At 39.0% G+C, this 19,447-nt stretch overlaps 1 protein-coding gene across 7 annotated transcripts in view; it reads left to right on the forward strand.

The window, feature by feature from the left end:
* Positions 1–19,447, forward strand: part of GGNBP2 (gametogenetin binding protein 2) — a 20,155-nt gene extending 708 nt beyond the window's left edge. For 2 of the 7 annotated variants that reach the window (XM_087752242.1, XM_087752245.1), the window contains exons 2-14: positions 559–683; positions 4,554–4,634; positions 6,717–6,970; positions 7,951–8,049; positions 11,254–11,367; positions 13,070–13,279; positions 14,287–14,461; positions 15,996–16,190; positions 16,824–16,974; positions 17,148–17,273; positions 17,355–17,506; positions 17,910–18,158; positions 18,803–19,446. In XM_087752242.1, the coding sequence (XP_087608368.1) occupies positions 591–683; positions 4,554–4,634; positions 6,717–6,970; positions 7,951–8,049; positions 11,254–11,367; positions 13,070–13,279; positions 14,287–14,461; positions 15,996–16,190; positions 16,824–16,974; positions 17,148–17,273; positions 17,355–17,506; positions 17,910–18,158; positions 18,803–19,006 (2,103 nt within the window). In that variant the 5' untranslated portion in view covers positions 559–590 and the 3' untranslated portion in view covers positions 19,007–19,446. Of the gene's footprint in view, positions 1–61; positions 684–4,553; positions 4,635–4,721; positions 4,801–6,716; positions 6,971–7,950; positions 8,050–11,253; positions 11,368–13,069; positions 13,280–14,286; positions 14,462–15,995; positions 16,191–16,823; positions 16,975–17,147; positions 17,274–17,354; positions 17,507–17,909; positions 18,159–18,802 lie in introns of those variants that run through there. The other 5 variants (XM_087752248.1, XM_087752246.1, XM_087752247.1 and 2 more) reach the window with 5 other exon arrangements.

Genomic DNA, 19,447 nt, shown 5'->3' on the forward strand with positions numbered 1-19,447 from the left:
GCGGGCCCCCTCCCCGCGGCTGGGGGGGAGAGGCGGCTCCGCTTCGCCCCCTCGCCCCGCCGCTGCTCGCTCCTCTCCCTCCCTCCCCAGCCGCCGCGGGGCGGGACGGGACGGGGGCGGCGGGGAGCCGCAAACCCCGCTCCGCGCTGGGCGGGTCCCCCGCCCGCCTGTCTGGGGCGGCGGCGGGGGGGGGGGGGGGGGGGAGCGGCCCGCAGCGCGGCGGGCTCCATCCCCCGCCGGCCTCCGGCCTTCCTCCCCCGGCCGTGCCCGGCGGAGGGCCGGGTGCGCTCCTCCCCGCCTTCCCCTCCCTTTCTTCCATGTTATGTCGCATTTCCCAGCCTGCCCACCTCTCCCGTTCCCGGCCCGTAGTCTTTTTGAGTCCCTTCCAAGGCTGAAGCGGCGGGCAGGCTGCGCGTCCGGGCGTGGGCTGGGCGGCGGGGCCGGCGCTCGGCGTGGTGAATCAGGCGATGGGGTAAAACAGGCTTGTTCCCGGGCTGGTGAAAGTGTGCCGGGGAAGCGCGGCGGGTATTTACCTCCCCGGGGTTTGGCTGCTCGCAGGCTGGAGCTGGGAGGAAGCAGCAGCAGCAGAGATGGCGCGGCTGGTTGCAGTTTGCAGAGACGGGGAGGAGGAATTCCCTTTCGAGAAGAGGCAGATTCCCCTCTACATCGATGACACCCTCACGGTGAGTGCCTGCGCCCCGCGGAGCACCTGGTGTCCCTGCACCTCCCGCTTGCAGCGTGTGCGGGCGGTGTGTTGCAATTCCCAGGCGAGGCCTTTTCCCTTGACAGGCCTCCTAGGCTCCTCCTTTGCTCCTGCAGCGTTAATCTTTGGGACTTTGCAACACTTCGGGTTAACAGCACTTAATGTGGCAACTTTTTTATCTGATTCCCAGCTCTAAAAACATGTAAAATGCATAATAAGAAAGTTATTGCTGTCTCGAGGCCTGCACATAACTTGTTTTCAAGTGACAAGCATGTCTCTGTGCCCCAGCCCAAATGTGGAGCAAAGCCATTTTTCAGTTAATAAGGAAGGGAGCCATATTAGCGTTAAAACCCAGGTTTACAGCTAGGTAATTATTATGCTCTTAAACAGGCGAGAAAAGGCTAAAGGTGTTTTTGAAAGCTTTGGCTTAAAGTAAGGGTTATGGAGTCTGTAATAATGTGCTGCTATGTCTACAGTAACAAATCTGTGAGAGTTGCCATTTCAATGTGTTATTCCGAGTTGAAAAGCATGGGAGTTTTGCCATTTCCAGAAGATTCAGTGGAAAAATGAACTAAGTGCAGCCTGGAGGCTCCCTAGTCTCTCTTCTCTTCCTCACGTGTTTAGAGGAACGCTGAGAAACTGTATCGTGGGTGAACACAAGGCAAATGGAAAAAAATTCTCTAACTAGCCAGTTGTCGTTTGTTTTAATTCTTAAGGTGTGAAAATGTGGGGCTGAAAATAAGATTTGACTTAGTGTAATTGGGTATCTTAATTATTCGTATTTGATTTCTGTTGCTGTCAGTGGTGTGTCAGTAACTGCTGTTACTTTAAATGGTGTAAAATGTATGTGCTTTACATTCCTAATCTCGTGATTTAGTATGGGAGAATGCCTGACTTGCATCAGCTAACTTGATCAACTTCGTAATGTAATTTCTTCCATTTTCCAGAACAAAACAACCGAGTGTCTTCGGACAGCCTCTTCACCCTCCATCCCACTGTTAAAGATTATCTATCTCAATCCTATCTGGTTTTGCTACATTTGAAGAAAGGGTCTTTGCTGTAGTTTAGCTTTGATCGTTTGAAATTATGGCATATTATTAATTTACCAAGTATCATCACTATTTTTAGGCTTTACATAGCCTGTCGTCTCTGGTTAACTGTGCTTATATATTAGATAAAGTTTTCCATTAAGTTGCCTAAAGCAATATCTGGCTGTCGTAGAGTGGCTGATTACCTGGAAACCCCAGCACTCTGTAGGAATAGTGTAAGTTCGGGGTTTTTTGATGTCTTGGCCACGCCTTGAAAGTTACTTTGCCCCTCCATTCCCCATGTAGTTTTAAGATCTTAGATTTCACTCTCTCTCTTTCCCCCTTGGACTCTCTAGTAAAAATTACTCATTAGATTGTGTCAAGTAGAAGACTTACCATGCTCTTGTTACCTTTGTTGTGTTTAATAGGTTGAGAGAGAGAGAGTGAAAATTCGGCTATACCAGGCGTCAGGTAGATGACTTCAACTGACCTAAAATTCCATTTGTGGTTTAGTTCCAGAATTTAACTCCAGACCCAAACTTTGTGCAATTGCACTATGTTGTCGTTATCCTTCTACTTTTTTTACACCAGAGGCAAGCCATACTCACGATCAAAGAGGTTCCTATATCTGTAAATTGGTTTTGTATCCATCTGGATGAAAGGCATTTATGCAAGTGCAAGTCATCCTCACCGTGAAGAAATCTTATCTCGGGTCCATTTTTTTTTTTTTTTGCCATTCTGTTAGTACTCAGATTTCTAGGTGGTTTCTGGAGCATTTTATTCAATAAATCTGCAGAAGCAAGTGGACAAACTCAGCTTCCTTGTCTCAGTCTTCTATAATTTATGTTTCAAATTCTTCATAAGAGCTATTGCAAGACATGCAGTTGTCTTTGAAACATAATTTTACGTCTTCAGCATTATCTTTAAAAATAGTGGTGTTTATTGACAGTAACTGGCTTCTGTTGACCTCTCTTAAAACTGAAATTTTAACAATAATGGGATTACTTCATTTCTGTTAGTCAGCTGGAAGACAATCTATGCCTTAAATCTAGAAACTGTGAATCAGTGATTGCAAATTAGTGAATGAATGGCCTATAATGCTCTTAAGCTTGTAACATTGCTTTGTAGTAGCACAGAAAGCTGTTCAGGTGCAATGTGATGCTGCTCCTCTAAATGAATTGTTCACTGACACACTTTTCTGTTTCTTATGGCTCAAATAGAAATTAAAGGAAGTTTAAATATTTAACCCTTTTCATTTCTTAAGCAGCTTTTATGATTTCTAGAAGGCATTCCATTTGATGTGGTATTATGGGAATTTTTTTCTTCCAGTTCAGGGTGTGATGGTGGTTGGTGTTTAACCACTTAATAAAATCTCATCAGACACATGAATTAATTTAGTCTTTGATAATTTCACTCTGTTGTACAAAACACCTAAGGGTGTTGTCTGATAGTGGGAGATGAAGGTGAGGGGGAAAAAAATATGCAAATTTATCTCTTCTCTGTTATTAGCAGATAGAGCTTTTACTTTTGCATGTAGCTCATTCCCCACAGAAGCATCAAATTAGCAATGTAGGAAACCTGTAATTCTGCAGCAAAAACTTGTGCTGCTGCTTAGTGTGTATGGGTCGGGGCAAGGGAAACTGGACAAGAAATGCGTGAGAGGTCAGAGTTAGCACTGACTGTGGCACTGTTCTGCACAAAGATAAGGCAGCTGTGCTAATACTCCAATTCTAGCACATGTGAGATCAAAATATCGTCTTGCTTTCTGGCCTTAGAGAATAGATGTTTATTTTGGAGCAATGTTGAGTGCCTGTAAAAGTAAATGTATGAATTCTCTGGAGGCAGAGTTAGCAATTACGAAGACAGCAGGGAATTCTGTCTTTACTAGACAATTGAGGGAAGGTGGAGGGAGGAAAAAGGATGAATTGTACAATTCGATTGGTGTTGATTGGTATCAGAGTTATTAACAAAGTTGTTATTTTGTCTTTCAGATTTTAAAGTGAACTTTCAGTATTCATATTGATAAATTCTGTATTTCTCAGTTTGGACAAAGAAGATCAACTAAGCCAGTCTTTACTCATTTTTCTAGTTGATTTCATTTTTCACCAGGGTTGTAAAGTTAGATTTTTGACTGAAAATTATTTTACTGATTTCCACACACACCTCCACCCCAAGAAATCGCCTTCTTTGTTGCTCAGTAATTGGAAAAGAAATATTATTAATTACTTACGAGTAATCACATTGTTCTCTAGGCTTAACATTTTACTTTGAGCCTCTGGAGAGTTGCAGCTGCAATCATACAAAACAAAGTATACTTTGGAGTACCTTTTGGGGTTAATATGGTTTTAAATTAACCTTTGAAGGAGTCAACTCAGTCATTAAACTGTTATGACTGTTTCTTCATAGCTTTATAGATTGAGTTAGACTGTTCGATCAATTTGGATCTGTGTGTTGAAGTACAATTTTTTTTAAACTGAGACAGGGTCTCAAGTCGTGTAGATAGTGTAATATAAATACTAATGTTCCATTTAGCAACTTTTGCTTTCTCTGTAACAGCTATTAAGAGTTGCCACTTATAAACTGCCTCTAGAACATTATATTAGTGAAACATTTAGTTACTTTGCTGAAACATTCACTATCTTAAACTGTTACTTTTATCCTTTCCCAAGCTTCCAATGGTTATGTGAAAAGAATGAGCATTTAACATAATTTCTGTCTTATTTCTCCCAAGAGAGTAAAATAAACTAATGCTCTGTGTTTGACTTTTTTCTGAAAGCTCTTTTTTTTTTTTTTCCCCTCCCCCCCACCCCTGTCTTGTATAGATGGTGATGGAATTTCCTGATAATGTGCTAAACCTTGATGGACATCAGAATAATGGTGCACAATTAAAACAGTTCATTCAGGTAAATACATCAATACATCCTTCTGTATTTTAAGAAGGCCACGTATGAGATCTTGCTTTCCTTAGATTCATGCTTTCGCTTCTTTAGGAGGTTGTCACTCCTGGAATGACTTAAAAGACATGTCAACACCTATATGCAACTACGTATTGGTACCAAAGTATACCAGGTGCATTCATTTTCTATATTTCACAGCCTTTGTACGCTTCCATCTTGTCAGGAGGCAATTGCTGCCTATCTAGTTAGAATTGAAAACCTATAAAAACAATGCATATTCTGGTCTCTGCCAGTTTATACTTAATGGAAACTACAGTTTCTAAATACATTTTGATTTTTTTTTTTTTCTAAATGCTTTTGAACTGGTTATTCAAGTAGAAGTGTGCATTGCTTAAGATCAAGCTCTTAGGAGTAGTACCATACCAAGATAGAATTAATGTGCCAGTTTATAGATTATATATAGTTGAATAGTGAGAGATGGTTTTGTGGTGCCCCTGAAGCTTTAATAATAGAAACTTATCTGCTAACGCTCTGGCAAATAACTGTAGCACTGTAACACCTGTAGCAACTGAAAAACTGTGCCACTTGATGTCCAAAGGAACAGGCTAGTTTGCTGATATGCAGCTTGCACTTCTTCACTTGTGGTTTGACAGCAGCAGTTCAGACATATGCTGCATATAAAGCATAGCTGTGTTGTGAAAATAGCTCGTTCCTGCTGTTGCCGTGACTAGTACTATTAATTACAGGAAAGAGGATTATTGCAGAGTGGTATCACTTGTCAGATTATTTAATGTGCCTGCCTTTAAAAGCACAAACATTAAATGTTGTCTGATAATAGCTTTACTTTTCATAACATATATTACATAAAATGAGCTGAAAATATTCTCTCTTTTCAGTTGATGTATTTACACGTTCCATGGGATTGATTAGTTTTGCTATGTTGTATGGTCTTTTTCTTTCTTTCCCCAGAAGTTGTGACAAGTTGTTTCTACACTAGGAGTATTTAAGTGGTGTGATATGACAATGATACAGAAAATACTATCATGGCAAAATATTCCCTGTATAGATACAACTGTGCTTACAAAGCTGTACTTTCTGTAACCAGGGAAGAATGACAATTAATACACTGACAGGACTCTGCTTTTACAGATTATGTTGGAAAGTGCCAGTGGTGCTGATAATCTAAGTGTAGATGTGTTGATTGGTGTGTGAGGAAGGGACTCTCTTCTGTATAGCTGTGCTAGTGGCAGTTCAGTGTTGATGAAGTCCAAGCCAGTAATTTAGCAGTTAGAAGAAGAAACAGAAGGGTATGTGCTTTTTGTGTGTGTGTGTTTGACAGATGTGTTTGACAGAGGAACCAGAAGCTCCTAAAATTGTTTATTGACGTAAGAAATATTAGAAGGTGTTCTCTTTAACATTCTATTATTAGCACACATTGAATGTTCGCTACTGAAGTAAAATGTTTCACCCTGAATAGTAATGTGTGCTTTTTTTTAATTTCAGGTGTTAGAGTTGTAACGTGAAATGACATTTAGCCTTCCAGGAAAAATATTACTAAATTGTCTTGGTCTGAACAGAACAAGTTTGTTGTAAATGAGATTTCCATATATGCCAATGAGTGTCCAGGAATTTGCTTTCTGTGTGCCAAAGATAAAGTGAGTGTGAGTAGAAGACGAAAACTTAGAGTTGAATGTGAGACCCTTTAGTAAAACATCTGCGCTGAGGTGGAGAAAAAAGGGCTTCCTGATAAGGACAGGGAGGTGTGCCATTTGTTTGGAAGCAGCATTTGCTGATTTGAGTGGTAGGAGGAAGGAACAAGAGGAGAAAAACATTAGCTTCCTTCCAGAGGGTAGACTGGAAGACTTGAAGCAGAATTGCTTCTATGATATTAGCAAGTGTGGTTTTATTCATACAGTCAGTATTTTAAGTGACCTATGTAAGACAATGACCTGAAACTCCGAGCACTGCATACAGTTTCCACAAGTGTATTTTGATAAAGAAATGCTGTTGAAGGCGAAGAAATCTTGAACAGTTTAAGACGTGTGTCTATTTATTTTTTTAATTATTTCATTTCTGGTTCTTTTTCAGAGGCATAGCATGCTTAAACAGCAGGATCTAAATATTGCCATGATGGTGACATCGCGTGAAGTTTTGAGTGCACTTTCTCAGCTGGTCCCGTGTGTTGGCTGTCGTCGTAGCGTGGAGCGTCTGTTTTCTCAGCTTGTTGAGTCTGGAAATCCAGCACTTGAGCCCCTAACAGTAGGGCCAAAGGGGGTTCTTTCTGTAACACGAAGCTGTATGACTGATGCAAAGAAGCTTTATACACTGTTTTACGTGCATGGGTAAGTGTCTTAGAATTGCTCAGATTATTCTTACCTGGGGAAAAGGAAAGCTAGCTTCTGTGCATTTGACTTTGCAATTTTCTTGGTGATGCTAAATTGTCACAAGTTTGAATCTTATAGTACATACTTGTCTTTTACAGCCATGTTAAACTAGTTATTGCCTGAACCGGGAAAAAACAAATGCAAAAGACCTAGTCTTTCATATCATCAGTTGCAATGCCATGAATGCAGTTGAAAGATACCAACATTAAAATGTTTAGTCATTAATCTGAAATAGGCACTGTGGGTTTTTCATGACCTCTGGAAGAAGAGTGTTTCTTCACCCCACTATTTTGCATGTAAAAAATAAATAAAAAAAAAAAATACCCACACACCTCCCACCCCCCCCCTCCAAACTTTCTACTCTTGAGTAGAAAGGTAACACTGAGTTAAACCTTCTGGGTTTGGCTAGCACGATAAATAGCCTCAGTCTCAGTGCCATTTGTTTCTCAGCTGTCAGCGGACCAAACAGTGACTGCTCACCATAGCGTGCCTTTGCCTTCCAGTTGGCTTCAGCTCATTCTACTTCTTGCTCCAGTTAGCAGGCCAGTGAGAAGTAGGAAAGGTTAGTGCAGAGCTGGGAATATTGAGATTTGGAGGGTGAGGTAGTGTAGCTTGATAAAGTGGTGTTAGTGGTTCCCTACACTTTTGAAATAGGTGTCATTGCTCGAGGTCTGTTATTTAAGAAGCTAGGCAATAGCTTTTTAGATGTGAGTTATCTTTGTCTTGCTTGCTAGGATTTGTCTGGAAAATCTATGCTGTGTTTTCCTTGTGTACTGCAGGATTGTTTGTCATAAGAAGTAAAAATGGGGGACAGGAAGAAAGTTTTAGATTTAACATCCATTAGCATGCTTGTTTCTGATATATGAGCTCAATCAATCCCTTTAAAATTTCTCTAGATAACCATGTTTTCAGGATACTGGGTTATGTTTTTTCTGTAGGTCCAAACTGAATGATATGATTGATGCAATTCCCAAAAGTAAGAAGAACAAGAGATGTCAGTTACACTCCCTGGACACACACAAACCAAAACCTTTGGGGTAAGTTTGTGTTTAACATGCACAATTCAATCTCAAATATTTTAAGGAACCAAATTATTGATACTGATTTATTTTTAAGCATTGAGATCAATTCTTACGCTGTTATCTGTTTGCCAGAGTAGTAATCTCCAAGCTATTTGGATTATAGTAGACCCAAATAGTTGTGAGGGAGAGGAGCAGAGGCGCTCAGGAGTTTTGGGCAGCGTGTGTTGTTGTAGGGCATAAGCCTTTCTCAACAGGTTTTCAGAAGAAGGTAGTTAGCCCTTTTTTGTGCAGTGAGAGTGACAGTCTTATCAGTAGGATGTTTAATCCTTTCCTCACTGCCCTCGCTCACACTTTATTGATTGGACAAAACTAGTGCAATAAGGTCTTCTGCCCTCTCAACGTAAGATCTGTACTCCTTCCTCAGCGTGCAAGTTGTCCCTCTGCTCTTTCTCAGAGCTCCCTAAGGCAATCGGTGGTGTTTTCATATAAAGTTTAAGGCTACTATATGAAATCAGCTGTTTCCCAAGACTTGCTTCTTAGTTCTAGCTGTTCCATTTTTGCCTCTTGGCTTTTGGGTCTTTTACTTGGTGGTGGGGTGTTCTGTTTGGGTGTTTTTTGTGTGAAAATATCCATCTTTAACTTCAAAACCAGTTGCCAAAATGCAACTCAGCCATTACAAACCAGTGCTCTCTGATGTGCTTTTCATATCTCGTCTGACATAACTTGGAACATAGTCTGCTCAGGGCATGGATGGCTTCTGCATTGTGATATAAACAATGCTCCAGAAAGACAAACTGGTTTTTGTGTTCTACACCAAAATGATTGATCAGCAGTTTTTCTCACGTTGAGGTGAAAGGGTACACGCTAAACAAATATACATCATTTTTCTTGGGATTATTAAAAATGCCTTGCACAACTGTTAATAAAGGGCTTTATTGTGGTTGGGCTGCAGGGTTAAAACTAAAACACTGTACTATGTATTTTCTCAAAATGTGACAGCATGTTTTGCATACACCAGTGAAAAAGATGTATATATGCCTCTGTCTTGAAGTTGAAATAGTTTATTCCAGCTCGTTAACCAGAAAAATACTCCCTGTAAATCTGTTGTGGATTTTGGGGGGGGGGTTCTTCTTTGTGGGGTGCGCTTTTTTTTTTTTTTGGTATGATGACCACTAAATGAGACTACTTTACTTACTTGGGGTGTCCAGGACCTTTTTTATTCAGTTGTGTTCTGCTTCTGGTTAAGCATACAAGCTGTGAAAGCTTGATCATGGTTTCTAGTTACAGGCCATGTATTTTTCTGTGCAGACTTGACCCTCTTTGGGTTTAGAGAAATCCCCTGAGATGCTAGGCATGTGGAATTTGACACTTGATTTTTACTTGTGCTGCTTGAGGATAGTTGTAGCTAATCATTATCTTCTATTATATTTTGGTTACAGGCCTTTCATATAATTAGTTTAGAGCTTATGTTACACAAGCAAAAGATCATAGGGGTATATTTTTTTAAAATAAAGCAAATTCAAAGTGTTATGAAAGTGTTAATTTTTTTTTTGCTTTGTTTTTAGTAAGATTAATCTTTTCTGTGTAAGAACATATATCATGGAACCTGCACTTACCATTTTGGCAAGGCAGAACAATTCTGAAACTGAATGAATAGAGAGGATAATGCTGCCTTTATTTCCTCAATTCATGCTGGAATAAATCCCCTTAGTATTTTGAATGCTGGCAGGTTAATAGGGAATATGCGGAAGAGCAGTATTTTAATATACTGAAAGGAAAGCTTTCAGCTTTACCTGATAACATGGCTTGTGGAGAATTAGTGTAGTTTGCTAAAGAAACACGGTTGCACTCTGCTTGCTCAGTCGATACCCATTTGTTTTGCTACAGAAGTGACCAGGGTGTATCAGTGCTGATAATTCTCCAAATAAATCTGCTGGCTTCAGTGGAAGCAAATATGCTAACAGCCTGGACACGGAGGCATCAAATAGAATTGTCAATTCAAATTTTATTTGAATTTATTTGAATAGAACAAATTTTATTTATCAACTTTAGAGCTTCTGCTTGACTTCATTACAAGAAACTTCTTCAGATGAGTTCCATCTGTTAGGCATTTTATGCACACAAAAAAGGCTTTGAATTGTACTTGTGTGTTCAATTATACAAGTTATGTAACTAGCTAATACCACTTGAGAGTTACTTGATGTCCTCAGTTTCAATGTGCCTGGTTTATGGCTACTCGGTTCCATCTGGGGCCAAGGAGCATTTTAACCTCTCGTAAATGCAAGCCATATGATCTGGCAAACTAGATAATACCATACATAAATACTCTTGAGGAGCTAGTGATTAAATAGGAGTGCTTCTTCCCCTGTTTTCCTGCTCTGTTGTATCCATACATGAGCTTAAACAGAAGTGACCGTTCTGAGAAAATGTCAAGTGTAGACAAGCCTGTAAGTAAACACGACTTGCTATTTAAAGTTTGTTCTTTGCTCTATAAGTGTACTTTTAGCATATCCAAATGTGTGTCGTAAAGTTTGGTTTGTTTGGCTTGTTTGTTTTTTTTTTTTTAAACAACTTTTGGAAATTTAAGGTAGGGTGTTCTGTGGTTTCTTACTGTGGTAGATGTGTGGAAGTTTGGGGTTGTTGTTTTGCTTTTTTTCTTTGGGGTTTCATTTTGGTTTTTTAGTAAGTTGTCATATGAAATCTGCCAGAAGTATTAAAACTTTTATATGTCTATACTTCAGGTAATATTCTGAGAAATTACTACCGGCTTTCAGCTGTAACTTTAAAAAGTCATTATGAATCTGGGTTTATAAACAGGGACAGCAAAATCTGTATCTTGTGTCCGACCCTAACTTTACTGGAAGTTAAGGCTTAGCCTATAAAGGATGCAAAGCAAATTAAGGAACACTGTAGCATTTTCATAGCATTTGTTTAGGAAAAATAACTAGTTCATAATATATATGGTATAGGCTTAAAAAAATGTTTTTTAATGCTATGTGACAGTGAAGGGAGCAGTAGCACACTCAATACAAAGAAATTAAGTGCAGATAAGAAAAATAGTGAAGACAGCAGGAAGGAGGAGAGCAAGTGTAGCATCACTTTCCACTATGGACCTTTCCAGGGAGCAGTCAGGTAAACTAACGATGCTTTATTTTGCTTCTTTTCGAAACCCTTAACAGGATAATGTACAGTCCTTTGTTTCTTATGATTTTTTTGCAGGGGTTGTTGGATGGATGTGTGGGAGCTCATGTCCCAGGAATGCAGGGATGAAGTAGTTTTAATTGACTCTAGTTGTCTTTTAGAAACATTAGAAACCTATCTACGAAAACACAGGTATGTTAAAAGAACAAAGACACACCTTCTTTTTGAGGAATACATGCCGCGTTTTTTTGTGAATCAAAATGTATGTAGAGTTTGCACAATGTTTAGAAGTGTAGAGGATTCTTCCGATACCCTTCTAAAGCTTAAGATCTAAGCTTCATGGTGATGGAGAACCTTGCCAAATTGCGTTCTAACAGTTGATGAGACTAAGGTGGTGAAATATTATTTGTGGTTTACCTACTGTTCAAGTTATGGTAGGGGAAATGCGGAGACCTCAGACGAAGTCATAGGTACTTGTCTTAATTTTTTTTGGTTAGGATTAAATTATGATTTCCAATTTGATGTATTAAAACTGTGTATATTCTTTCACTCTTTCACAAGTAGCCTACTCTGTTTGGGACTATGCCTTCTTTTAGGCTTTTGGGGAGTACATGCAATTTCAAAATAATGTGAACTACACTAAGAGAAGCGGATTTTAGGCTTGGTGTTGCTTGTAGATCACTGTTTTAAAACAGTTGTTCGTGACTTAGTAGTGCTAGTGCTATTAGGTCTCTCTTGCAGGGAAAAAAAAGGCCACTAAATTATTGTTGCATGTGTACGGTAGCTACTATGCTGATTAAAAAGTTTTAATTTCCAGTAGTCTCAAGGTTCTCATGTAAACTGTGGGGGCACAGATGGGTGTGGGGGTGGTGGTGGTTTGGAAATAACACTTTGGAAACAAAATAACTTTAATCTCCTGTGACATTAAACATGGTGTTGGCAGGGTTCCTGATGCTAACCTGCAATAATATTACTGTTTTCTTTCCTTTCACCACAGAAACTAGCCAGTTATCATAGTTCTATCAAACATCAAACTATGTTTGACTTAGTATTGTCAAGTGACTGGGCAAACTAGGAAAGGGAAAAACACCACCCAGAGATGGCCTGAAGAGCCAGCTTTTCAAGCTGAAAGCTGAAATGTGAGCAGCTTGTCTGACTTGCATTTTTAGAATAATACAGCAAGAGGTTTTGTAGCTTCTTGAAGATTACTTCCTCTTATAAAACAGAATGAGCTTAATTTGGTTGTATTTTAATTGTAACAGACTTCATAACTTTACTCTTCTCATATGAGTTATCTGAGCTATCACATGTTTAAATTCAATACATTGTGTTATAAATAAACCTTGTTTGGCTATCTGTGCAGTAACCTAATAATTCAAAGTATGTTTAAAGGCGCTTGTAGTGGAAACGTTGTTCTTATGCAGCAGGCAACAGAGGAAACTTTTTCTTATTGCTTATCACTCACTTGAGTATACTTTAAATAATTGCTGTAAAGTAACTTGGAGTGTGTTACTTGAGAGGAATTTTGTCCTGGCTTGTACTAATGATTCAGTTTGTTCACTGTTGGATTTCTGATCTTTTAATGAATATGGAATTGCATATCCATATAGGAATTTCTTCATATTAACAATTAGCCTGATTTATGCCTTGGAGCATGAAAGTTGATATCCAGACTTGTAATATATGATAGGTAGTATAATACATATAGTAAACTTACATGGCTTACAGCCAAAGTCTTACTATTTTACCTTTTGAAGTAACATAAACCTTATGTGACCTAGTTTAAATATAGCATGCTCTATTAAATAGCTGAGTATATGATAACTTAGAGTCAGAGGGTCTAACTTTCTGCTTGAATAAGAATTCAGTTCTGTTATGTTATGTTTTAACACAGGTTTTGCACTGACTGCAAAAATAAAGTACTTCGGGCATACAATATTCTTATTGGTGAGCTAGACTGCAGCAAAGAAAAGGGCTACTGCGCTGCACTTTATGAGGGTTTGCGTTGCTGTCCCCACGAGCGTCATATACACGTATGCTGTGAAACAGATTTCATCGCGCACCTATTGGGTCGAGCTGAACCAGAGTTCGCAGGAGGGTATGAGTATGTAATTTGCTAGAGTGGGCTATCTAGCGCTTTGCTTCTTTATTTTATTATTGAATGTATTTTGCAAAAGTGATTTTTGCCTCCTTGCTGCATAATAAACTTCTGAATGTAAATATTCATATCGAAGTAGACTTCCAAGATAGTGCTTCAAAGTAGCAAAGACTTTGTATGTGCTTTTAACTTTAAAGTGCATTTAACTCTGAAGGCAAGACTGCGAGAAATCGCCAAATATCTTCTTGTTCATTTGTTCACTCACTAGGGCTGCCTGCTTTCCCATTGAGGTGTTCAAAATATGCGAAATAGAAAGAGAACCTTAGTTGACAGTTTTTACCAAATGCCAAGTGTTCAATTTAGTTTTGTCACCATTTGGATATGATAGTAATTTCTCAATCTGTTTTAGCATCTTAAAATCTTCCAATGAAAACTACAATTCTGAGCTCAATCATAACTGTTTGATTAGGAGGGTAAATCCTTTATAATGATTTTTCTTTAATAGGTGATAGATACAGATTAATACTGAAATAGTTTTACTTTATACGGTAAGTAATGTATAAACTTCTATGTGTGTTTATTCAGCTTCAGTTAACTGACGCATAAATGTCTAGGAAGCTGAAATATTGGCTATAAACTAAATACAAATTCTAGGAAACAAAGAATGGCTGCATCTCTTTGGCATTAAAACTCTGCTGATCCCTCCTGGTAGGAGCAAGCAGGGACCTTGACTTCTGAAGGGTGACACCTTCAGAAGTCAGAGGTGGGAGGGCATGGTGCAGCTTAACAGTGCCGTGCGCAGCTGAACATGTCAGGGATGTAGTGGTGGTCTTGACGTGGTCCTTTCTATTTTGCATCCGCATGCAGCACAGCAGAACTCAATTTAAAAAGCTGTTCATGCAAACATATCTTCAGTTGTACATAAAGAAAATACGTCATTGAACTGCTTTGATCTCTTGGTAGACTTCCAGCTACTTTAACCGTACTATGCTTTGGTTCAACTCTTCCTTTAGACGAAGAGAAAGGCATGCTAAGACAATAGACATAGCCCAAGAAGAAGTTTTGACCTGCCTGGGTATTCATCTTTATGAAAGATTACACCGAATCTGGCAAAAGTTGCGGGCTGAGGAACAAACGTGGCAGATGCTTTTTTACCTAGGTGTTGATGCTTTACGCAAAAGCTTTGAGGTAAAAATCGAATTTTATCTAACTTGTATTTGAATTGCTATAGTAACTGTGTGCATTTTCGCTAAAATTATTTTTCTGCTTTCTACTAACGTTGGGCTGGAAGGAGCTTCAAGGGTGTTGCATTCAATCCCTTGTCACTGCAGGCAACAGTTGTGTAATATCAATGCACAGCACAACTGAGTTGCATTCCGATGTGAAGTCTACTGGAACATAAAAGATTGAGGCTTGCTTTTACTTTCCAAGCTGCACGTTACAGTACGCTGGATCTTCTGTGTTTTTAATTCCCAGTGAAGGTATTTCTAGCTGATAGCATTTCAAGTAGCTCTGGCTATAACAGTTTTTATTTGGCTTATTAGCAAAAATGGAGAATGTGCTTTTGAATTACAAACACAACTGCTAACTCGTGCACTCAGTGTGTTCCACGTGCGCTCTGTAATCCTGTGGGATCTTGAACTACAGACAGAACTCCATGCGGTTCCTTTAACGTACGCCAATAGTATACTTTCCCTTCGGTATGACATAGATCTTTTTTGTTATGTTTATCTTCCATTCATAATGCCTGTTCTCTCTAAAAACTTCTAAAACATCAGAGAAGAAGGAATAAAATCAGTTTGGGAAAGATGATAGTGGAACCCTAATCTAGTTAGTTCTTGGAGTTTTTTACAAGTAACTTTTTTAAAGACTTACAATGCTATGGAAGTGGCATTGGACTGGGTACACTGGCATTTTTGTCCAGTTTTGTCTTGGGGTTTTTTTAATCTAGTAAAGCATGGTGTTGAAAATTCATTGACATTTTAAAACTCGGGTAATTACACTGGTGTGTAAGGTTGGCTATGAATTTGAAATATGGAACTGTTAGATCTCTATATGGGGTCCTTTTCTAAGGTGAGTGGGAATGGCGATGTCTCATTTTGGCTTAAGGAGTTCCCAGAGTGATTTGGGGGGGGCGGGGAAGGTGAATTTATTTTTACCTCTGCAGGAGCATTGATCCGGAATAGTTTTCTAGTTTAACTATATTCTTGTAACTTTGTATGTAGATGTGCCATTATGATATTTGTTCTCAATTTAATATTAAGGAACGTATTTAGATACTTGCTATATTTTGAGATACATCTACACTTCAAAATTGGACTGCCTAGAAAGTCAGATTTTTCACTGGTTACCCTAGATGAAGAGCTGCAGGAATTCTGTAGCAGTAGTTCTAATGTGGTTTTTTGTGCTGCTATGTTAAATAATTGGAGTATCTACCATTTAAACAGATCGAAAAATGTGTTCGAGTTCACAACTTTTCACTGAAAATTGCGAATCTGGTCCATAAGTTAAACGCTGCGCTCCCACCATACATAGATCTTCTCCAACAATCTAAATTTAATGACTAAATCTGGATAGGCACTTTTCTTCTATAGTCAATAGTTGTGTTGCTGTAACTTTATCATAAAACATACTTGCCAGCTATTTTCCTTCTCCTTTTTTGTAAATGTAAAAGCTTGAATTGTGTTAACATCTATAAATAGATCTAACCTCTTGTAAACAGATGGCTGTGGAAAAAGTACAGGGTATTAGTCGATTGGAACAGCTCTGTGAAGAATTTTCAGAAGAAGAAAGAGTGCGAGAGCTTAAACAAGAGAAGAAGCGCCAAAAACGAAAGAACAGACGGAAAAATAAGTGTGTGTGCGAGATCCCTACTCCTTTGCAGGCAACAGAAGAGAAGGAAATAAATCAAGCAAAGGTAAACATTGATAGCTGTGCCTTTTTGCTGGTGTTAAAAAACTAGATTTCTAATTTGGTGCTTCATGCATCAGCTCACCGTTCCATAATTCTTGAGGGGTTTTTACTGTATTTCAGTTTGGGGAACTAGTTTTTGATTGCTAGTGGAATTTAATACTTTTTCAGATTAGGTCAGTCTTTTTGTAAAGTAGTTGCCTGGAACTCCTTAGCTTTTGGGGTTTGGTGGGGTTTTTTAAAAAAAAATAATCCTAAGTCTAGTGGGTCAGGTTATGCTAGAATATTTTTCAACTATCATTTCTTAAAGATCACTTAGCATATGGAAATTCAAATACTAGTTGCAGAAGAATACCATTGCATTTTTGCAGAGGGGGAAGCTTTAATTGACTAAGTCCAATTATTATTCTGAATCTCTTGACTGAACTTAATGGGCGAACTGTAGGTCACATTACTGTGGGGAAAGTAGTTGTTGGTTGGGTTTTTTTAGTTGTCTTGTACTTCTGAAGAATTCTCAGCAATGCTGTGGCTGTTATCGGTGTCAGCTGGTTTTTCTGGTGGAAGGAGTATCCTTTATAGAGATGCTGGCTGAGCTACTTTCAGTACTTGCAAGTATTTTTTTTTTTGTTTTTGTTTTAAGGAAAATTCGAACTTCACAGAAAGTAGTTGCAAAGCCTGTGGTAGCACCGAAGAAGCTAACAATTGTGTAGAAGTAATTGTTACTAATGAAAGCACTTCTTGCACCTGTCCTAGTAGTGGTACCCTATTAGGTTCACCTAAAATCAAGAAAGGTATGTTAAATGTCATTATTCTTAATTTTCAAACACATTTACCATTTATGGGGTGAACAGTGCTCAGTTATTTTAAAAATAACTTTTTTTTAAGAATTCTTTCTTGTTAGAGGCATAACTAAAAAATATGCAGCAGCTACTATAGATTACCGTAACTTTTCACTTCATCTCAGGTTTATCTCCGCATTGTAATGGTAGTGATTGCGGCTATTCCTCTAGCATGGAGGGCAGCGAAACAGGATCTCGAGAGGGATCAGATGTGGCCTGCACTGAAGGCATTTGCAACCATGATGAAAATGGTAGGTTTGGTAAGAGCGTAGTATTGGTTTAGTATCCACAAAACTGAAGTATCTGAGAAGAAAATTCCCTGTCTCATGCAGGAGATGATTCGTGTGTCCATCGCTGTGACGACAAAGAGGAGGATGGAGATAGCTGTGTGGAATGTTGGGCTAATTCGGAAGAGAATAACACAAAAGGCAAAAACAAAAAGAAGAAAAAGAAAAGTAAAACTTTGAAGTGTGAGAATGAACATGTAAGGAACATGGCTATTCCAGAATGCTTATTTAAATGCATACATTTTAAAGTAGTCACAGAAGTCTTTCAAATTTCACTTGTGACTAATGCTGTAAATGGGGTAACGAGGATCTGCTGTTACCTCTCTATCGAAGTTTTGAAATCGAGGTCCTTCCTAGAAGAGGTTGTGGCGGAAGCAGTCTCTTCTCTCCTGTGTTCCTAAGCACGTGCACTTTCGCGCACTCTCAGTGAATTAATGTGCCATTCCCCCATCCTCCCCAGGCACACGCATTTAAAAAAATATATATCCTTGCTCTCTTTTTGAACTTTTTCCTTTCCTCTTTCCCTCTGCTTCCATCCAAAACGTGAATGTCTCAGGTTTAACGCTGCTACTAGTTCACTACAGGCTATTTTCATTTTAGATTCAGAAACTTGGAAGCTGTATGGCAGATCCAGGTAACAGAGAGACCTCAGGAAATATCATGCACACAGAGTTTCATCGCGACAAGACCAAAGACACACATGCTGAAAGCTGCTGTAGCTCGGACAAAAGTGGGCAGCAGTTGCCTTGGTTTGAGCATATGAAAAATGTGTCACAGTTTGCAGAACCTACAGAAATGTCACTTGTTCCTGATACTGGAAAAGGTGCCAAGAGCTTAGTGGAACTCCTTGTAAGTAACCACTTACTTTGAATTTTAGGTTGTGGCATACTGCTTTAAATCCTCGGGATTGAGGAGGGGCTTTAGAACTCAAATCCCACTGAAGAACATAACTGAACCTAAGATTCATAGCTTACTCTCCCAGTGTTGAGTTTGTTTGTGTTTGCATGTTCTCTGTGAAGTACAGAACTGAGATGCCTTGCAGAGGAGGAGAAATTGCCGGTCGCTGGAATGCAAGTGACAGAACTTGTAGTATAAGTAGTCATTATCAAGGATCGTATTATTCCATAAAATGAAGCGTGCATTATTGCTGCCTTCATACCTCAAATATTACTTCCCACTGTAGGCTCCTTGGACAACTTTCTTCTCTTTCTCTTTCCTTCTCTTCTCCTTCTCCTTCCCCTTGCTTTACCTCCTTTTTTTTTTTTTTTTTTAAAACTGATAGAAGCCATCCACCTTCGTGCTAACTCTTACAGCGCTTTGCTATTTTTTGGGTGTGTGAATCGGGTGGCTGGATTAGGCAGCTGAGACTCGTGGTGTGATGAGGGCTCCAGCTTGCTTCAGCGCAGCTGTAGACAACGTGTGCAGTTGCCAGGCAGGTGTACGGCACGGGAAGGGCAATGCTCGAGTTCTTAAATGCCTGTTTTCATTTGTAGGATGAGTCTGAATGCACTTCTGATGAGGAAATCTTTATCTCACAAGATGAAATACAGTCCTTTATGGCAAACAACAAGTCTTTTTACAGCAATAGAGAACAATACCGACAGCATCTGAAGGAGAAATTTAATAAATACTGCCGCTTAAATGATCACAAGAGGCCCATTTGTAATGGTTGGTTGACAACAGCTGGAGCGAACTAAATACAATAAAATAGCTCTGTCTTTCACTGAAATTCTCAAGATGACTACTGCGCCTTCTCTTTCAAAAACTTAATTTAGTGACTTATGGCAAAATTTTATCTTAAATTAATGTGATTCTTCTTTTTTTCTTGTTTTTTTGGGGAGGCTGGTGGAGGTGATTTCATTAATTTTGTTCTTTCTTCAGGCTTGTATCTTTAGTTGAGTAGCTGTGCAAGCCTCTCTTATAATTTAAGCCATCTCTTTTCATTAAATGTTTCTCTTACTGTGAGACTTACAAAAAGCAAACTAGTGGCAAAGTAATGTTGTACCTATAATTCTGTACAGAATGACAATGAGCTGAATATAAGATTTTACAAAGTAGACATCCATTTGCAAAATGTTTTGGATGTAATATGTTAAAGCGCAATGTGCAAAATTTAAATAAAGAATATTTATTAATAT

This window comes from Nipponia nippon, unplaced genomic scaffold, assembly GCF_047370975.1.
Source record: "Nipponia nippon isolate SJK-2023a ecotype South Korea unplaced genomic scaffold, ASM4737097v1 scaffold_15, whole genome shotgun sequence".
Taxonomy (NCBI): domain Eukaryota; kingdom Metazoa; phylum Chordata; class Aves; order Pelecaniformes; family Threskiornithidae; genus Nipponia; species Nipponia nippon.